The sequence below is a fragment of the Psammomys obesus genome, unplaced genomic scaffold (assembly GCF_907164565.1).
Source record: "Psammomys obesus unplaced genomic scaffold, mPsaObe1.curated_primary_1811, whole genome shotgun sequence".
Taxonomy (NCBI): Eukaryota; Metazoa; Chordata; class Mammalia; order Rodentia; family Muridae; genus Psammomys; species Psammomys obesus.
In genome coordinates, this window is record NW_026585691.1 from 8,067,247 (window position 1) to 8,087,379 (window position 20,133).

A 20,133-nucleotide genomic window follows, 5' to 3' on the forward strand; every position below is an offset into this window, starting at 1 on the left:
TCTCAATGCCCTCTTCTGACCAGCTGGTTGCTTTAGTACTCAGGAGCCAAGTGGGAGGCTCCATGCCTTACACCACCTGGTCTTGCCCTGGGTCTCTTCCTGTGTTTCCAGACTGCACTGGATAGAATCTCACCATTTTGCTTTGTGGGACCCTACAGGCAGCCATAATCAACCTGGACATCAGGGAAGAACTGGGTTAATGTTTTTTCTAGCTCAGATACACACTGTCAAGAAGGCAGAGTCAACCTTGCACAGGGCCTACCTTCACTGATTGTAGCTGATAAAGGTCCAGGACTTGCCTCTGTGGCGTGACCTTCACCGAGCTATTCACAAGCTTATCTGGGAAATGGCTTCCAAGCATGAGAGTCATACAATACAATACAATACAATACAATACAATACAATACAATACAATACAATACAGTATTGATTACTGGAGGACACAATACAGCAGCCAGGAATGGCTCAGGTGTGAGGTAACCCCACAGGATCCTTGTTCAATGTTACCTTGGAATAAGCCACTTACCATTTGTTGGCACTTAAATTTTATCATCTCCAAAAAGCGATCACTACTTGTTCTTTCAGGGTTGTTGAAACATGATAAAAGCATGTAAACGAACCAACCCTGCTAGAACACTGGAGTTGTTAAGAATTGTGGTAATGGCTTCTACTACGTACCAGAGACGCCTCCAGTCACATAAACAGCCATCACAACTGCCATTGCAAATCCGATATAGATAGTGATGACTCCACCAGCCTGTCCTCGACTGAGGACGGCTTGGGCGATAGAGCCACATCCAAGGACCTAGACGGAAAAAAACAAAACAGCTCATTAAGGAAGTGGGGATGGCCAGTGTTTAATGCAATACATCCGTGGTAACGGCAAGCTGTGTGCGTGCATTTTAAGTAAAATCATGAATTAATCTTCCTTAGAGACCAAACCATTCAAATTATAATGTGCTGGCTGTTTCCAAGGCTATAACTAGGTTACAAATGAATCCTATCAGGTGTGTAGAATGTGAACATTTCTGCCTACAACTTGTAGGTCAGGCAAGTTCACGTCATGGTCTAGAGTCCTCTTCTCAAAGGGATGAAAAATGAAGATTCCAAACTGGAAGCGTAAAATTTGTACACAAATATCTTCTTGATAGCGGTGGACTGGTTCTCTCGAACCTCCGTGAGGTTGCCCTAGGAAGCCCCTCAGAGAAATATAATTTATATATGAGACATTCAATACATACAGGATGATTTCACCTTACCCCTCCTCAAAGGCAGAAGACAGATGATTAACTGATGGCCTGTGGATGTCCCACTGTCCACAGTTCAAGGATTTACCCACCCACCTTATTTTCAAATTGCTGTACTTGGGAGATGCAGAAGAGCCTGGCTTTTGGAGGGAAGCCCTTGGTATGCACATCACAAATAGGGCCTTGACTGATTTTCTTTTTTCCACAATCCCTATCGTCATCACTGTCCAAATTAAACCTACATCTGTGCCTTTAGTTTTTCTTTGTAATCTGAAGCCAATTAAATGCTGAGTATAACTTCTGAACTAAGGGAGTAGCACTGAGTATTGTCCCAGGAAGTAGAGTTGGGAATTATTGTCATCTGGGATGAGCTACTCCAGACAACCAGGGCAGGAAGGAAGCTACTCTTCAAACAAGAATCTTCCCCTGGTCAGGGTTCTGGTGCACAACCCCTAGTGTGGCTCCAGAGGGCACAGGAATGCTTGCACAGGCTTGAATGTCCCCAAAGAGGCCTCTGGCCTGCCTGATTTTACTCTGGTAAGTATTCTCTCTTTCTATCCTAGATGCTGGAATCACCTTGAGAGCCTCTGCGGAAGGTGTGTCTGTGTGGGTGTGTATGTGTGTGTTGTAAACCATACTGTGGGCTGAGGGAAGGGCAGAAGGAAAGATGAACCAGTAGGGGCTTCTGTGACCCTCATCAGAATCGCTACCCAGAAGACTACAGCACAGATCTGGAGATTGCAGGGTTTTTGTTTGTTTGTGTGTGTGTGCCTGTACTGGACACCAGAGGAGGGCGTGTCAGAGCATCTTCCTCTGTTGCTTTCTACCTTAATTTTTTGAGACAATGTCCACACTGAAACTGAAGCCCATCGTTTTGGATAAGCTGGCTAGCAAGCTCCTGGGGTCTCTGCTCCCCTCCAGGCATGTGTGGCCATCCCCTGCTTTTTAACGTGGGCGCTGAGATTTTGAATTCGGATCTGCCTGCTTTCACAGCAAGTGATCTTACCCACGGAGCCATCTGCCTAGCCTGTGTTGTGTCTTGTTGGACAGTTCTGTTGTGGCCTGGAAAACGATGAGGACGATGGTACATAGTCAGCGTTTAACCTCCAAAAAGAAGAACACTGTCCTGTGAGGTTTTGAGAATTGTCTGACTGGTGAAAAGGAAACCTTTCCTATTCTCAGGCCCACAAAGAAGACATTGCTTGTATTTATCTCAACTTTTTTTTTTTTCCTTTCTAGTCTATCAGAAAACCCTATTTAATTACATCACCTACTGGGATTCTTCTCCCCAAACCTAACCTGAAATTCAGTTCTTCTCTAACAATCAACAGTCCTGCGTGCAAGGATCAGTACTTGGTTGGGGTTAGCTTCTGAGCCTAGAAAGCAATCTTCACAGCAACATGCAAGCACATGCTGATATCTGCCCTTAGTGTTCTGTTTCCTACACTTCTCTGTAGATCTCATAGACCCACAAAGTCCCTTTCTCATTCTTAAAAAAAATATATTAAAAAAATAAGGTGCTAGAAAAATGGTTCTATGGTGAAGAACACTTACTGCTCTTGAAGAAAAATATCTGTGTTCAGTTCCCAGGACCCACATTAGGCAAGTTCAAAATACCTGCCACTCTAGCTCCAGAAGATCCACCACCCTCTTTTGGTCTCCACAGGCACCTGCACGCACATGGCACATATACAGACAAGCAGGGGCACACACACACACACGTAAATTTAGAATTTTTTAATTAAAAATTTTCTGAAAGACTCTACCCAGCAGGGTATCAAAGCAGTTGCTGAGACTCAGAGCCAAACTTTGGGCAGGGTGCAGGGAATCTTATGAGAGAAGGGGGAGATAGAAAGACCTGGAGAAGACAGGAGCTCCACAAGGAGAGCAACAGAACCAAAAAATCTGGGCTCAGGGGTCTTTTCTGAGACTGATACTCCAACCAAGGACCATGCATTGAGATAACCTAGAACCCCTGCACAGATGTAGCCCATGGCAGTTCAGTGTCCAAGTAGTAATGGGAACAGGAACTCTCTGACATGAACTCAGTGGCTGACTCTTTGATCACCTCCCCCTGAGGGGAGAGAAGCCTTACCAGGCCACAGAGGAAGACAATGCAGACAGTCCTGATGAGACCTGATAGACTAGGGTCAGAAGGAAGGGGAGGAAGACCTCCCCTATCAGTGGACTGGGGGAGGGGCATGGGTGGAGAAGAGGGAGAGAAGGAGGGATTGGGAGGAAGCTACAGGTGGGAAACAAAGTGAAGAAAAAAAAAAGAAAAAAAAAACCCTAAGAAAACAAATTTAGGTAACATACAAAACAGTGGGTTTCCTTATTACAATCTCATGATATGTCCTTGTATTTTGCCATCCATTATTCTTTCTACCCCTCCTAATAATGTCCCTTCTGCTTTAAGGTTATAGGCAGGATGACAGATGAGGAGCAGAAGACAGACAACCCCTGAGAGGAAACATGCACCATTTCGTATTCCACCTTCTTGACAAGGCCTAGCCTGTGCTCAGTCTAGCCCTTCCCCCAGAGGATCTGGGAAAATCCCTCAGCCACCGCCAGAGAGAGAAGACATGAGAAAGCCTTGGCCCTGCTGCTCACTAGGTCCTTCCCTGGGCCCCAAGCCCTCTTTCATCTTTTATCTACATTCCTGAACTGTCTTTACCAGACATTCTCTCGCCAGCCCAACCTCCTCAACTGCCCTTCTACCGGTAACATCTCCTTCTGACTCGTTCCTGTTAATAGACTGGGAGGTCAGAAGATCATGTGAGCATGAGTTCCATCTCCACAGAACCACCTCAAAGCCAAGATTGCATTTATGTTGGGTATGAATCCTAGAGTCAGGCAGGGCTTGCAGGACCTTTCATTTCTGCTCCACTGAAATCATCTCATTTCTGCTCTTACACCTTGTGGGTGTATTAGCTACTCACGAAGGCTTTAACTGGAATGCAGGTCGGAGTGCCTACAAGGGGCTTCTGCATGGTGGCTTGGCTTCTGCAGAGCATGCTGGTTGGGTTTAAAACGTGAGCATTACGTAGACTCAGGGTCTATGTTCTTAATTCCTATACCATGTCCCTTGTGGTCTATACCATTTTGATGATTCTGGACTTTATAGCAGACAGAGGGGATAGGTTAGAGGCATTGATCCTATAGTACACACACATACACAGAGAAAGAAAATAACATGTGTTGAATTTCTTGGTCTCTGTAATAGTTTCTAATATATTCATGTCGAATAACCAGATTGTTGCTTTTTCTCTTGGGCATGAAAATGCCCTTCATGGTTGTGTAAATGAACACGTGGCTTCCCAATCTCAGCTTGCTCCTCTACTAAATGACAAAAGCTGAACCTCAGGCTTGCTTCATGGGGTTTTTTCAATAAAGGTTCAAATGAGGTCACACTATTAAAATCACTATTTAAACAGCAGAGGGCAATCATAAGTGCAAATGCAGGAGTTGTTTTAAATGTAAACTCAAAAGGTAAGCTAAGAGCCAGTGAGTTCAAATAACCATGAACTCACTTCCTGGCGATAGCAAGCGTTATGGCAGGCAGTGGAAATAGTTGTGTTGTCACTGCTAACCATAGACTCAAATGTGGGCAGTGAGGAAGCCGCAACACTTCGAGCGGTTTCCCTGTTTTCCATGACTCTCCAAAGACCAGTGTTCCATGTATCTCACTAGTTCATGTGTGCTATTGCTCTGGGTAGGAATGTGACAGTAGCAGAATAAGTTTTGGTTTTGTTAGTCGAATTTATGCCTGTGAGGGCAAGAGAAAGCTTCGATAGAAAAGACAGGAAGCATTCAGACTGGTGGTTAACTGGAATGTGAGGTGTGCCCCTCTATTACTTGCCACCAGGCCAGACACCCTAGACCCATCTTGCCTTCCTTATTCCCTCCTTGAACATTCATGGTAGTGTTGCTATACCTTGCTTAACCTTTTGTCTATAGCCTCTGGCCAGAGTCCTCCCTCACCTTCACCCCTCTGCTCTCTAGGGATGGAGCCAGATCCATGGCCACAGCAGTACTGACTGCCCAAGAAACATCACTGCATGTCCAGGCTCCACGTTGTCATGTCCCATGAAGCCCAGTCCCCTTCTGCCCAACACGGCTTCCACAGCACCGCATGTCAGCCACCCTGAGCCCTGTGTACTGGTACCTGCCGCTCCAGCCTCTAGATGCCTGTTCCTTTTCCCTCATGTGCCCCTCCAAACCAATACATCCTTAATTCTGAACTAGAACTCCGCCTGCTTCGAGCTCTCCCCACCCCTCCCTGAGCCCCGTTGGCCTCTGCAGACACTTCCAAAGGCTGCAGTCCTTACCGTCACATTACCTTGCGGCACGCACTCCAGACCAGCGGTTCTCCACCTGTGGGCTGTGACCCCTTCAGGTGGCGGAATGACCTTTTCACAGGGGTCGCTTAAGACCATCGGAAAATGCAAATATTTACATCACGGTTCATAACAGTAGCAAAATTACAGTTATGACGTAGCAACACAAATAATTTTATGAGTCATCGTAACATGAGGAACTGTATTGAAGGGTCACAGCGTGAAGAAGGTTGAGGACCACTGTCTAAGTCTATTGTCTGCTTGGATATAGAGGCCAGTTGGTAGAGCGGCCACACCAAGTCCCAGATTCAGCATCACGTAAAGGCATGGTGGGGCCCACCTGTAATCCCAGCACATGGGAGGTGGGTGTAGGAAGATCAGAAGTTTGAAGAGATTCTCTTCTACCTATCAAGTTCAAGGTCAATCTGTCCTAACAGAGACAATGTCTCAACACCCCCAAAACACTATAATGTCATAATGTCTACCAGCAATGCTTATTTTTCTAACACCCATATTAAAATAATATTCTCTGAAAGATTAAGATATTCAATCACAAGCAAAAGAAAGAATAAAACTTTTTTCTTGCAATCATGAGTGCAGAAAAGGGGGAAGTAAGCTCGGGGTAGGATGATCAAAAAAAAAAAAAAAGGTGTGATTTCTAAGAAAGATTATTTGGAAGTTCCAAAAGTTACAAATTGAGTCACAACTTTGTGACAAGCTTTTTACTGGACACAACATGGAACCTAACATGATGAAGTGATTTTTATGTATTTCCTGACAGTAAGAAGGAAGAGGGAAGACTCAGCCTTCTTGTTGTTGTTTTTGACCCTTCTCAAGGGTCCCATATATTTGTCACTTCCTTTAAAGTCTCAAACAAGATGTCCTGGGGCTGGGGAAATGGCTCAGTGTTTAAAGCACTTGCTGCTCAAGTGTGAGGACCTGAGTTCGGATCCCCAGAATGCACAGGAAGCTGGGCTTGGTACCACATACCTGTATCCCGGGCTCCTGTCTCTAGGTGGGAGGAAGGGACAGGAGGAGAATCTCTTGAAGCCTGAAGACCAGGTAGCCTGTCATACTCCAAAGAAAGTAACAGAGAGACCCTGCCTCAAACAGAGCAGAACCTGACATTGGCCCTCTGATCTGCGCTCTCGAGTGTGCCACACACACACAGAAACACACCCCTGAACCAGCTATGTCAGAAGCTAAAGCCAATGGCACTGGCCAGCAAGCACTATCCCAGATTAATATCGGTATCAGTTACTTTTCATTGCTGTAATAGACACCAGGATCAAAAGCAAGTTATGGATGGTTGCACAGGGGTGGGGATCCACAGCACTGAGAGTTAAGTACGTTCCAAATTTTAGCTCCTTGGTACTCCCTGTGGCTGTGAATTGATCCTTTCACTGTCACCATCTTACAAATATGAAAACCAAAGCTCAGACAGGCTAGGAGAACTCCTGAACTTCACAAGACTAGGGAGCGACCGGATCAAGGTTTGACCTTTTACCACTTTGACTGGAGGAAAGAGGAACAGTTTAGAACACTGTGCTGTGGGCCAGGCAAGGTCATGTACATGACTTCCTCCCCATATTTAATTACCACTTAAAAAGGAAGTTGGTGGCTGGAGAGACAGTGGAGCAGAGCGCATACTGTTCAGGGTTTGATTCCCAGCACCTATGTTGGATAACTTACAATCAACTGTGACTCCAGCTTTGGGAGATCCGATGCCCTTTTCTGGCCTCCAAGGGAACATGCACTATTGTGCACAGACCTACCTATCTCTCTCACACACACCCATGCGCACATAGTTAAAAAATGACAATAGGTAAACAACAGAAAATAAAAACTGGTGTCTGAGTGTCTGAGCAAGAGCCAGGTCCTCTGGTGCCCTGCTCGAGGGTGTCCTCTGGGGTGGGGGTAGGGGGAACCACTTCTTCTCTGGGTTCTCTTTCTGAGGACATGATAGGCATTTACACTCAGCTTTCTAGACAGTAAGTTTTCCAATTGCAAAAATAAAGCTTTCTCATTCATAACAACAACAACAAAACAGCCACAAAGTGCTAAGACTTTCATCTGGACAATCGGGCTAAGAAGAAAGTTTTCTGGAAGTTTGTACCTTATGAGAACAGGCCATATTTGAGAGTAAAAGGAGAAGAATCTTCAACTTGGGAGTTGGTTAGGCAGGCAATGGCCAATTCCAGTGTTCTCAAAGTAGGAAAGGTGTTCAACAACTAGAGAGGTGATCAAACTCCATTATCCCGTCTGGGCTGAGAAGAAAAATCTGCTCCCATTCTGTCCCACGGCAATTTCTTACCCCTCTACTCATCCCAGATGCTCAGCTGGATGAGGACTTGATCCTGATGTCAGAGGCCAGAATAAGAAACTAATTAGGCACCGGTTTGTAAATGCATGCATTTTGGGTTAGGATGAGCTTAGGTCCCTGTGCCGTGTAAGACACGGAGGCTGGCTGCTGGGAACAGTTCCCTGCATGTTCAGCACCTTACAAAGTCAACAGCAACCTTCCGTCACTCAACCCAGAACATCCACCAAGACAGAAGAGCCTGGGAACTGATGTGTCTCTTAAGTTCACTCCAGGTGCTGCAGTTCTCAGGGTATCATTCTCTGCGAATCATGAGACACACGAGGTGCTCCAAACAAGAGAGGGGACTGGCCCAGCCATCCTGGAAAATATATTCTACTTCCTGCTTTATAGCCAACCTGAAGGCTCTGACAACTCCTGCTTGAGCTGGTTTACTCTCCAGTCTCACGAGTGCGTCCCGAGAGCATGCCAGCATGTTCCCCTCCACGCGTGAACCACTGTTCCTCACAGAACTTCACGAACAAGGCTCTCTAACATGGGGAAGAGACGTCTTTCAGTGGGTCAGCTCTTTCATGGAGGAGAAAAATGGTAAGGAGACTGCACACGGACCAAGAGTTTAAGTATAAATATAAGAAAATTGCCTTTCTTCTTCCCCACACTTCACACTTTCTTTCCCATAGTAACTAATAATGTTCTGTTTGGGACCAGTGAGCCAGGTTAGCAGGTGAAGGCGCCAAACCTGATGACGACCTACTCATTCCCGGTTTCTCCTTTCTTAGCAGGTAATGGGGACATGAAGCAATGCACCCTGTCATTGAAGAAAAACCAGCCAAACCCACTTCTGGAGACTAGAAAAGGAAGTAGCTCCCTTTTGCCAGTCAAAACCAAAAGAAGTTTTCTGATTCCAGAGGAAAACCGGAGAATCAGAAGCAGGGTCTTGTTGTCTGACCCCGGGCAGCTCCGGAGACTGCAGCTTTTAGATCTGTGGCCTTAGAAGGCCTCTTTCTTCCTAAACTCTCGGAAACTAAAAACTTCCCAGGGAGGCCTGGCCCTTCCTGCTAGTGGCTGACAAGGGAAGACAGTAAAGAGCAGTTGCTGATCTGAGGACTAAGGACTTGGACAGGACCAGTTTTGTGGAGAGGAGGCAGGAGGTGGCTTCGTGCCCATGGTTACCCTTCCTATCCGGGGAGAGCTGCCCTTTAGGGGACAGTGTCCTGCAGCAGATTTCTTCTTCCAGCCATCTTCTATTTTCATTTTTTCTACTTCACAGTATTTTATAATGAAGTCATTTCTTTTTGAGGTAGAGTCTCAGGTAGCCCAGGCTGACCTTGAACATCCAGATCCTCCTGCCTCCAACTCCACAGTGCTCAAATCTCAGGTGTGCACCACCACACCCAGTTTATGTTGTGCTAGGAATGAAATGCATCTGGGAATTCCTTTGTGTTAGGCAAGCTTCTACTGGCTGAGCTCTAGCCCCAGGCCACAATAAATTTTTAGAAGTGAAAGAAAGCACAGAGGAAGCACTCCACAACGTAAACCTAAGGGAATCCCTACAAAGAAAACAAACAAACAAAAACTCCTTTGGCATTTATGACCTCCACTTCCCCAAATACAAACACATGCTCCTCCTGAACAAAGTTCAACAGATAAAACAATCAGAATGACTAGCTCCCAAAATCTTGAGATGATGAAAGGGACCTAAACTATTATGAATGTACTTGGCTTTAGTAGGACAAAGTCATAAAACTAATGAGCACAGGGGAAGAGAGAGGCAACTAAAAAGAAGTTAAACAAACAAACAAACAAAAACAATAACCAAACTGAAGCTTTGGTGATGGCATCGACCAGATTAGACACAGAAGAGGAGGGAATTAGTGAATTGCAAGGTTGATGAGAGATAACCACAGGAGACTCACAGTGGATGAAGGCAATGACCACGAGAAATGTAAAATAATGGCTGGAAAAACATGGAGCAGGCCAGGCATGATGGTGCCCACCTTTAATACCAACACTTGGGAGGCAGAGACAGGTGGATCTCTGTGAGATAGAGGCCAGGCTGGTCTACAGAAACCCTGTCTCAAAAAAAACAAAAAACAAACAAGCAAAAAAGTTTCAAAAGCACACCGCAAGAAAGGTTAGGTGACAAAGATAACAACTTTCCACAGGTGGAAAAAATGGGAAATCTTTACAATGAAGACCAACAGTGACTATTTCTCCTCAGTCATATAACAGAAAAAAAAAATCTTAGAATTAAATTCTTTTAATTCTCATATTATCTACCGAACAAATACAGATTTTTAAAGACCCCAAAAGCTGACAACAGACCTGAAACAGAAATAAGAAAGACTTGGGGTGACAGCTATGAATCGCCTATTAACAAATTGCCGAGTCACTAGTTGATCGCTTAGCAAGGAGTCTATTCATACAGAGGTGCAGAGACACATTTGTGCCATGTCTACCTTTTTGGAAGGAGCAAGGACAGGACAAAGATTTCACTTTTTCGGAGGCTTCTCAGACCAGCCAAAAATTGGGGGTGGGGAGCAAAGGGAAGTGGCCCTTCAAGGTGTGAGTCAAGACAATCCTGAAGGCTAGGGAAGCTCTGTTCTCCGGCCACTCTACGCTGCACACACCTGGTCTCAGCAAATCCTAAATAGGCACACTCAAGTGTATCATCCTGAGAAATAATGCCCGATGGAATAAAACGGATGCGGAGAGTGAGGTCGGAGCAGGATGAACTTAGCAAAAGGAAACAGTGGAGGTGACCGAAGCCCTCAGAAGCAACGTCAAACTGCACATAGTTGAACAGCAGCTCACAGGACAGATTGATATTTAGTCTGAGAACTTAATCCTAAATCGATATTTTAACAAAATAGAAACTAATAACTCCTTTATTTTTTTTAAATTAGAAAGTGAGGCAGTAATCGGTAGAAAATGTAAGCAAGTGTGCACCAGTAAAAGCCTCATCAAAATAAAAGGAAAAGGCTTGAAGGGAGGCGCCTGAGGAAGTGAAAAGCAGAATGCACATGATAAAGAAGCATTGTTTACGTGTGTGAAATTGTCAAAGGATAAATAAAAGTTGTTCTACCTTTTTAAAATCAGTAATAATGATACTGATGGTGAATTGAGTTAGGAAACAAGGCTGATGAGATGGAATAAGCTGTTCAGACTTAGGACTGCAAAGAGCTTCATCATGTGGACTTAGAACTCTTCAAAAACACAAGATGAAGTACTTAGAACACACACAGGGCCCGCGGAGAAGTGAAGGTGAACAGGTAAGGAAGGCTGGTGGAGGCAGTGGGACGAGAGAACGATCAAAGCAGAAACTGCTGGCGTGGAAAGGAAGCAATTCTCTTCTGAAAAACTGTAAAGGGGGCATGGCTACAAAGGTCGCTGGAGATTTTAAGAGCCTGAGAAGCCTATGTAAATGCGTTTCAAAATTAGTGCTCTCAAAAACGTTGGTTTTGAAAAGTTTTAGCAACTTTGAAAACGTGTCTGTGAAACCGCAAACGAAACACAGATGTTATCCTTTCCTTTCGTTCCTACTTTATCAAGGCTGCTTGCTTGTTTGTTGAGCAGGGTCTCACGTAGCTCAGGATGGCTTCAAGCTGAGGACGAGCATAAATTCTGATCCTTTCGACTCCACCGCCCAAGAAACAGAAGCACGGGTGTGTGCCACCACACTTGACAGAGTTTCTGAGATAAATATATCAAATTTCCAAAATGGAATCAAGAACAGAAAGATCTGAGCTAGACCTATGACTTTTAAATAAATCTTCCCTCTCCTTGTGTCTTCTCGTTCTCTCTTCTTCCTTCAGAGTCCATATACACTAAACAATCTTTAAGGCTAAATAATCCCCACCATAAAGAAAGTATTCTCGGGCCAGTATTCAGAAGGTAAAGCTGCCAAGTCTGACAACCTGAGTTGTTATTGAAGACATGGCACAGGTGAATTAACTCCCTTAAGTTCCACTATATAAATTCAAGGAAATACGAAGTCTACAAAACCATGTATAAAGCTGCCGAAGCAGTAGCATTCGGTTGCATGAAGAAATGACAGCACAAATTCAAAAGCATCTCCAGAAATGCTCACTGGAGGGAAAGCAGAGTCTAATCCCAGCTCTGCAGTTTGTGTTTGGGCAAGTCACTGCCTTCATTAAAAGTCACTCACACTAAGCCTTCATTTTATTATCTGCAGCATGGAGACAATTTCCTCACCTCATGAGGCATTTTTAAAAAACAGAATGTCTTGTGAAAATTTTGTTCAACAAAGATGACCCGTTCATTCTACCCTTTCTTGCCTTTTATCATACTTGATGGAGGAAGGCCTGCTATCTTTCGCATAGAGCCTCTGTAAATTTCCCTCACCCCTGGGCAGAAGAGTTAGCTCTTCTACAGGATCTGAGTTCAAACCTTAGACTTTCTTAAAGGTACAGAACACCCAATTGCAGGAGCACAAAGAGCTACGCATCACACACAAATCGTAAATAAATGATAAAAATGAGAAATTGGTAGGGTTGTTCTTGGGAGTTCTTACTGAGGTACAGAAACCACATCAGATGGAAGCCCCTCTGTGAAAACCTAAGGACAGAAGATCCTGACAACCATGTGGACTGGCTTTGTATTGCGCTAACAAAATATCTATGAGAAACAACATGTAAGAAGGAAAGATTTGCTGGGCATGGTGATACATGCCTATAATCCCAGCATGTCAGAGCTGGAAACAGAAAGATTGGTTCAAGGCCAACTCACCTACATAGCAAGATGGAGGCTAGCTTGGACTGCATGAAACCTTGTTTCAAAAACAAAACAAGAAAGGGAGTAGAGGAAGAGAAAGATGAAGACAAAGAAAGGTTTATCTTGGTTCATACTGTAAGAGGCTTGAGGTGATGGTTTGGCCCACTCGCCTTAGAGCTTTTGGTGAGGAACACAAGGGGGAGGTACATCGTGAAGGAGAAAGGAAGGGACCAGGGTCTCCAGTGACCTAACTTCCTCCATGGTGCCTATGCCTCTCAATAACAGGACAGGCTGTAGTAGACCAAGCCTTTAACACACTAACTACGACTCTTAGCAGTCAGGGATATGGACCCCGAAAAGACCACCTCCTGTAAGCAGACAAGACTCCCGAGGGACGGATGGACACCAACCGACCCACAAAACCTTCAACCCGCAATTTGTGCTACTTACAGATGTCCAGGGATAAAGATGGAACAGAAATTGAGAGACTGGCCAACTAACAACCTGCCCAACCTGAGACCCAGGCCATGAGAGAGAGCCCACCCCTGGAACAGTTAATGATATTCTCCTATGCTTGCAGACAGGAACCTAGCATAGCAGTCCTCTGAGAGGCTTCAGCTAGCAGCTGATAGAGACAGATACAGAGACCCACAACCGAACATTAGGCAGAGCTCAGGGAATCTTGTGGAAGAAGGAGGAACAATCGAAGGAGCTAGAGGGATTGAGGACACCCCAGAAAACCTAAAGAATCAACCAACCTGGGAAAATAGGGGGTCACAGAGACTGAACCACCAACCAGAGCATGCAGGATACAGACCTAAGCACCTACATTTAGGTAACAGATGTGCAGCTTGGTCTTCATGTGGGATCCCTAACAACTCAAATGGGGGCTGTCTCTGACCCTGTTCCCTTTCCTGTAACTGGGCTGCCTTGTCTAGTCTCAATAGGAGAAGTCCCACTGCAACTTGTTATGCCAAGGCTACTTGATAGCCGTGGGAGGCCTCCCCTTCTCTGATGAGAAAAAAAAAAGGGATTAGAGGGTTGGGGTAGAGCAGAGGGAAGGACTGGGAGGAGAGGAGGAAGGGGAAGCTGCAACTGCAATGTAAATAAATACAAACAAACAAACAAACAGATCTAAACTGTAGCGCTTTCTTTGGCGTGGATGAGCCTGGGAGCTGCTGACTGCAGAGCTCCTGATTCCCCACCCACAGGCCAAATGGAAGCTCTAGCTTCCCTCAGTCTTCATCATTCAAAGCTTCAAGTAGGAGGTAGCTTTGCAAAGCAATGAGCTAGCAGAGTATTTGTAGAGGAAACAGAAAGGCTCTGACTAACCCATAAAGAGAGAAGAGTCAAGTAAGGGGTCTCTTGAGACCCAGTTCTCAGTAGGTCTTTTGTTATGAGACGGAAGAGGTCTCATACCGGGAGTGATGGTGCATGCTTTGAATCCCAGCACTTGGGAGGCAGAGACGGGCAGATCTCAGTGAGTTCAAGCCGGATCTGGTCGACATAGCAAGTTCCAGGCCACCTAGAGCTAAATAGTGACACCCTGTTCTTGAGGCGGGGGGTAGAGGTCTCCAGAAAACAGAAAACCTAACAGAAGCTTGTGTAGCACATGGCCAGAGGGGCCTAAGAGCCACGAATGGATGGCTGAAGCACCTCAGAACACAAGTATTACAGGAGCTCAAAGTATATTTGTAGAAAACAAAGATATCTCCATACTGCTAGCAGACCTTCTAGTAAACGCCCAGCCACAATCACATCTGCTCTGAGCAGCCACAGGGTGACATCTCTGGTGTCTAATAATGTCTTGTAAGCGATAAAAAAATTAATCTAGTTCTCTTGGGTTTTCACAGGAAATGGGTTAGTTCTTATCAAGTGGTAGTGTATTAGGAATGACAGAAGTCAGGATACCAAGGTCAGCTCTTGTATCCAAGGGCTAGGGAACCCTGGATAAGGGTCTTAAGGGTGCTATTCCTGTTTCCTAGGCTGGACAAACTGATCTGGTCAGTTTCCTTCCTCTGTCTTCCAGGGAAGGTAGAAACAAGGCAAAGTCCAGAGGAGAACATTCTGTGCTCATAAAAGAAAAAAGCACAGAGGAAGCCCAGGGGCCTACGACCAAGCTGCTCACTCTAGGCTAACTCAAAGGGCACAGAATTGCATCAGCTTGCGCCTCAGCTCTCCTTTCAACAACAAAAAAAAGGGTCAAGAGACATGTCCTATCCCTTATCTTAGCACCCAATGTTTCAGAAAAACGTAGTAGACTAGAATTAACCCTGGTTTCTGCCCTGTAGGTGGATGTCACCTTTAATCAGGAGGTTGAATTTTTCAAAAACCTGACTGTTTCATTTGAAATGGCAACCACAATCTTCCTGATAAGAAATGCACTTGCAGGCTGGAACACAAGCATTTTTATGATAACAACTTCTCTGGCTAGTATGTCTGACCAAGAATCTGCCCCAAATGGAACTAGAAAGCCGGTGACACTCCCAGAGAGGGAACATTCATGGAAGAGAGAAGGAACAAGGAGTAGGGAGCCCTGTCCTCTCTGGGGGTCTGCGATGTCTGCGGTCTGCTCTGTCCGCTTCCTCCCTTCCGTGCCACCCTCATCCTTCCCTTTCTGTATTCTGTGTTCCAGGACAATCACTTCTAATTTCCCTCCAGGGCCCAGAGCAAGGGCATTATGCTTATTTAAAGTAGCTGTGCTTTCTTTTTACTCTTTGAGATGCCAAAAGATATGTCTCTAATATGGAAGAAACTTTGGCAGAAGAAGAGAATTGAGGGTCTTTCTCACTGTCCATAGTCCCCACCTCAGGAGGATGCTCCTTCCTGAGGAGGATGCTTTCTGGAACATTCTCCTCAGCATCGAGGGTAAGAGGAACTTTGTATCAGAGAATCCTAGAAAGCATGGAAAGAGAGGCAAGCACACAGAACAACAAAAGGCAAACACGGCCTCTAAGAGAAATCACACAAAATCATGACAGGTCCTAGGAATTTCAGTAGAGGAAGAGACTTTCATTTTATGTGGGTCCCATTTCTGTTTGTGAAGAGCGTTGTGGAAGATGCAGAGGAAAGCCACCTCAAGATGCCCAGGAGGATACAGAAATCTACAACCATTTCTGATGCCAGGGCCTTTATGAGTCACGTGTGATCAATTCTTACTTCTGTGGTACATTGGCTCCTTTTTGAAGGAACGGAGACTCAAGGAGACTAAACTCATGGTTGAAAACCATAATACAGCTGAGTGCTGCAGCCCAGGGCAGCTGGGCAGTGCTTGCTCCCCTGGGAAGCTTAGGGCTAACACAACGTCTGCAGTTTGCTGGTCCCATACAAACAAGCTCAGGTGCAAGTAATTCCAGTCTTAGGGCTCCCTCATACCTTCATGTATGTCCATAAACAGTCTTTTTGGTCCAAGAGAGGTGAAGACCCTAGGTCCTGGGTGCCCTGCTGAGTATCCTCAGCCATCCGTTCATCATTCGATTCCTATGGCCACGAGCTCATGGCTTCTATCTATGGAAATGCTGAAGCAGCTGTGTTATGAGGGCAGGGTGAGGGTAGGGGTAGAGGACCTACTCCTTATCTACCATAGTTTCCCCAAGGGACTCCCGCCTTGGATTAAGAAGTGAAATGGCAGGCATAAGATCTAGAATTAGAAAGAAATTCATTTTAATGCCTTTCAGGTGTGAGCATTTCTCTCTCTGAGGCTCCCCCCTTCCCTTTCCTTCAACTGTTTATGAATGATGATAAAGAAGCTGTCAGTTGCAACCTGTTATTATTGATAAAACTATTAACTTGTATCAATAATGAATATGGCTATCTTGGTAATTAACTGTCTGACAGGTGTTGGGAACTTGCCACAGGCTCCCTTCTCTTCAGCTCAAAATGCCTAAACCTTCCCTCTGCAAAAGAGAGGGCAGACGCCTTGCCAACTTTTCCCTAATGCTAGTAAGGATAAAAAGCCTAACCCTATAAGGTCCCAGTGTCTATCAGGTCAAATTCCAGCTCATTCTTTAGCTTATGACTTGCTTATTTTTGTTTTGAACCACAGTTGACAAAGAATTTTTTTCATGAAACTTTTTTTTCCTAAAGGCTACCATCAGGCCTCCTTGGCCATTTCAGTCATGGTGTGAGTGAGTTTGGGAAGAACTGCTCAAAAAGCAGATTCCGAGGTGGCTTTAGATTCCTGGGATCTGGGGAGGATGGAGTGGCGCTGCCCAGCCCCTGCCATCTTTCCAGTGTCTTCCTTTCAGGCCTTGTAAATGGACAAATTTTTACTAGACAAAGGCCAGGCGAGATTTGCATTTGTGAGTTGATCAGGAATAATGTATTGGGTTGACCTTAAGCAGAACTACGTGTTTCAAATACTAAGAAGTTGGATAGAGAAATGAGCTGAGATGGATTTCAGTGAAGTATCTCCTGATAACTAACACCCGCCACTAATTAGGGAAGCTGGGACTGGAGATCCCAGTCTTACACATGTAGACTTTAGAGGAGAGGGCTATCTTACCTGAGAAGAAGGGGTGTCTGACTTTAGCAAGTCAGTGAAGGGAATAGGCAGCATGTGAGTCTGTAGTTTAGGAAGCTAACTCACTGCGCTCCCCTACCATGGGGCTGCCACTTGCTGGGAGCTTAGCAACTTGGGAAGGGTACTGGACAGAATATGGGTGAGGCTGATCCCCTCCCTAGGGAGCCAACTGTATGGGGATTTGTTTTAAAAAGAAATTACACTTCTGATTTGCCAGGTTCTTTCAGGCATACACAGAACAGAATATGACACCCAAAGTTCTAGATTATATTAAGCTTTACTTTAGCAAATAACTACATGATGTAAATTGGAATTTATCATCATGACAGAATCACCTATGTCCAGAATAAAGTTCAGTTTCTATCATGCAGCATTCAGATATTCTGTGTACAGCTTCTGCCTGGAATAATGGTCTGTGTGGGCGAAACTGTTCTCATGCCATAGAAGTCAACACAGAAGAACACCGTGACCACAAAAGCCGTGCGTGGGGTTGCTCCCTGTCAGTAATCAAAGACTCCAGTTTGCAGTGGACATCAATGAGGTACCCTCTAACTCAACACTGACCCTGTCCACCTGGAGATAACATCAGGATCCTACCAGGCGCGGGCTCAGGCCTCAAGAGCGGCCTTCCCTGCACTGCAGACACCATGGCTAAACTCCAGGTTGTCTGAACTGTGTTTCTAATAGATTCTACTTTGAGGTTCCACAACTCCCTCCTTGGGTGCCACTCTTTGCCTTGTGGGTCTCACAGAACTCTGGGGAACCCTGAGTTTACAGGTTTTTTTTTTAAAATAAAGATTCTGTGAGGACTACAGAAGAAGAGAAAATTAAGGAATAAGAGGAGGGAGGCAGCTTCCACACCCTCCCTGCAGGAACTGCCAACTGCTTGGTTATCTTTTCTCCTTTTGATAGGGGCTTTACTACATAGAAAACAAGCCTGGAGCATGGAGGGCGGGATGAAAAAGTAGTCAAACCATTGTCTAAGGCTGTATAACTAGGTTAGGACTGGGAGGCAGAGCTCAGGGAAGGAGTGTACAAATATCATGTTCAAGGCCTTGGGGTTGATTCCAAGCACCAACAAACAAATTAATAAAAGTCACTGAGTGGGAAGCCAGCAAGGCTGGTCTGTTCAGATTTCTCCGACCTGCTCTGCAGTGTCATTTCTTTTCCGAGACCTGAAGCTGACTTATTCTGAAATGAGGGTCTTATGATCTATTATCATATGAGATAGTTTCGGGGAATTCTTTTATGACCAGCTTGAAAAGGGCGGGAGGGGGGGGGGAGGTTTAAGAATTTCTGGCCTTGGGGAAGGCAGCAGGATGATATTAACATAGGAAAAGGTGGTGCATGGCTTCATGATCTCAAGGCTGAATGGCTGTAAGCAACTTTTATCTTCTCAGTGTGTAATGGAATTATGAAACAGATTCTTAAGAAAAAAGGAAGGGTTTAAAATGTTTCTCAGTTTCAGAAAAAGGAAGTTGAGCTCACTTCCTCCTTGTTTTCTGCATTAAGAGCTGATATAGGCTTTGCTTCATTTTTCTGCATAAGTCATTGTAGGCTGAAGTCAGCCTCTGGTAAAAAGATTTTTTTGGGGGGGGTCAGACTTTCAAATATCATGACCCAAGATGGGTGTGGGAGTGCATGCCTTTAACCCCACACTCTGGAAGCAGAAACAGGCAGATCTCTTTGAGCTTGAAGCCAGCCTCACCTACATAGTGAGTTCTAGGTAAATTGGAGCTATAAAAAAAAAAAAAAAAAAAAGCCAGGCGGCGCTGACACACGCCTTTGATCTCAGTGCTCCGGGAAACAGAGACAGGCGGATCTCGGATCTCTGTGAGCTCAGAGAAGTCCTGTCTCCAAACAACAACAACAACAAAAACAAACAAAACAAAACAAAAAAAGAACTATGCATCTTCATATCTAGCTGAGGGCAATTTTCCAGAAAGAGATGACTAGGAGCAGAGGAAAGGGTTCTCTCTTTTCCTTCTAACTGCCCTGACCTAAGTCCAGTCCTGAGTTTGACTGTGAAAAGTGAGGAGACAAAGACCGTCTTTTACCTTTCCCAGTCTCTACTTAGGCAACACATTCAACCCCTTTCCTTCTCAAGGATCCAAAGCCAAGAACTTTCTAACACGTACAACTCAAGGACAATTTTCTAGAATCTTTAGAAATTGAAATTATGCTTGAAGTAGGGCTATGTGTATGTGTTTTAAAAAGTTAAATCAAAATTAATAGTTGTCCCCATGACGATAATTTTCTCTTTACAAATGGTCCAACTCTAGCTAAGAAGTTAAGGTCCAAAGAATGGTAGAACTTAGGATACAGTAAGAGCCTGGGGCCAGGGCTCGCACTACTTCAGTAACTAGCAATAGTTTCTGGTCTGTTTTTTTTTTTTTTTTTAACAGCTGAGCAAATCTCCTTCAGAGAGTCTTAGACCCGGACCTTGGTAATATCTATAAAGTTCTTGTAACTGTTTATTTAAAGATCTTAAGAGATTTGCTGAAGCCAAGTTAAACCAAAAGATATGAAAGCAACACAGAACTATACACACACCACAGCAACTCCACATTAAGTTCTATTTATTAAAAGTTAAGTGGGGCTGGTGAGATGGCTCAGTAGATAAAAACAGCCACCACCAGGTCTAATGATCTGAGTTCTATCCCTGGAACCCACAGGGTGGAAAGAGAGCTGAGCCCAGCAAGTTGTCTTCACATACACACACACACACACACTTTTTATTTATTTATGAATGTGTGCGTGTTTAAGTCAAGTGATCTGACAACACTTTCTTGCCAGCCTGCTTTGTGCTATCCATATTTATTGAGCATTCCTGCTTAATAAACATGGATAGCATATTTACTCAGTCACTGGATGGGAACCAAACAGGGCACACAGATCACTTCTTCAACGTGAAGAAGTTTCTCCCATAAGCCATTTTAGACACTAAAATGAAGGGAATACTCCACTTCCCCC

General features: G+C 44.8%; 1 protein-coding gene across 2 annotated transcripts in view; it reads right to left on the reverse strand.

Moving 5' to 3' along the window:
- Aqp9 (aquaporin 9) overlaps nucleotides 1-20,133 on the reverse strand; it is a 34,889-nt gene that overhangs the window by 14,176 nt on the left and 580 nt on the right. For both annotated transcript variants that reach the window (XM_055598823.1, XM_055598824.1), the window contains exon 2: nucleotides 679-805. In XM_055598823.1, coding sequence (XP_055454798.1) covers nucleotides 679-805 — 127 coding nt within the window. The remainder of the gene's footprint in view (nucleotides 1-678; nucleotides 806-20,133) is intronic.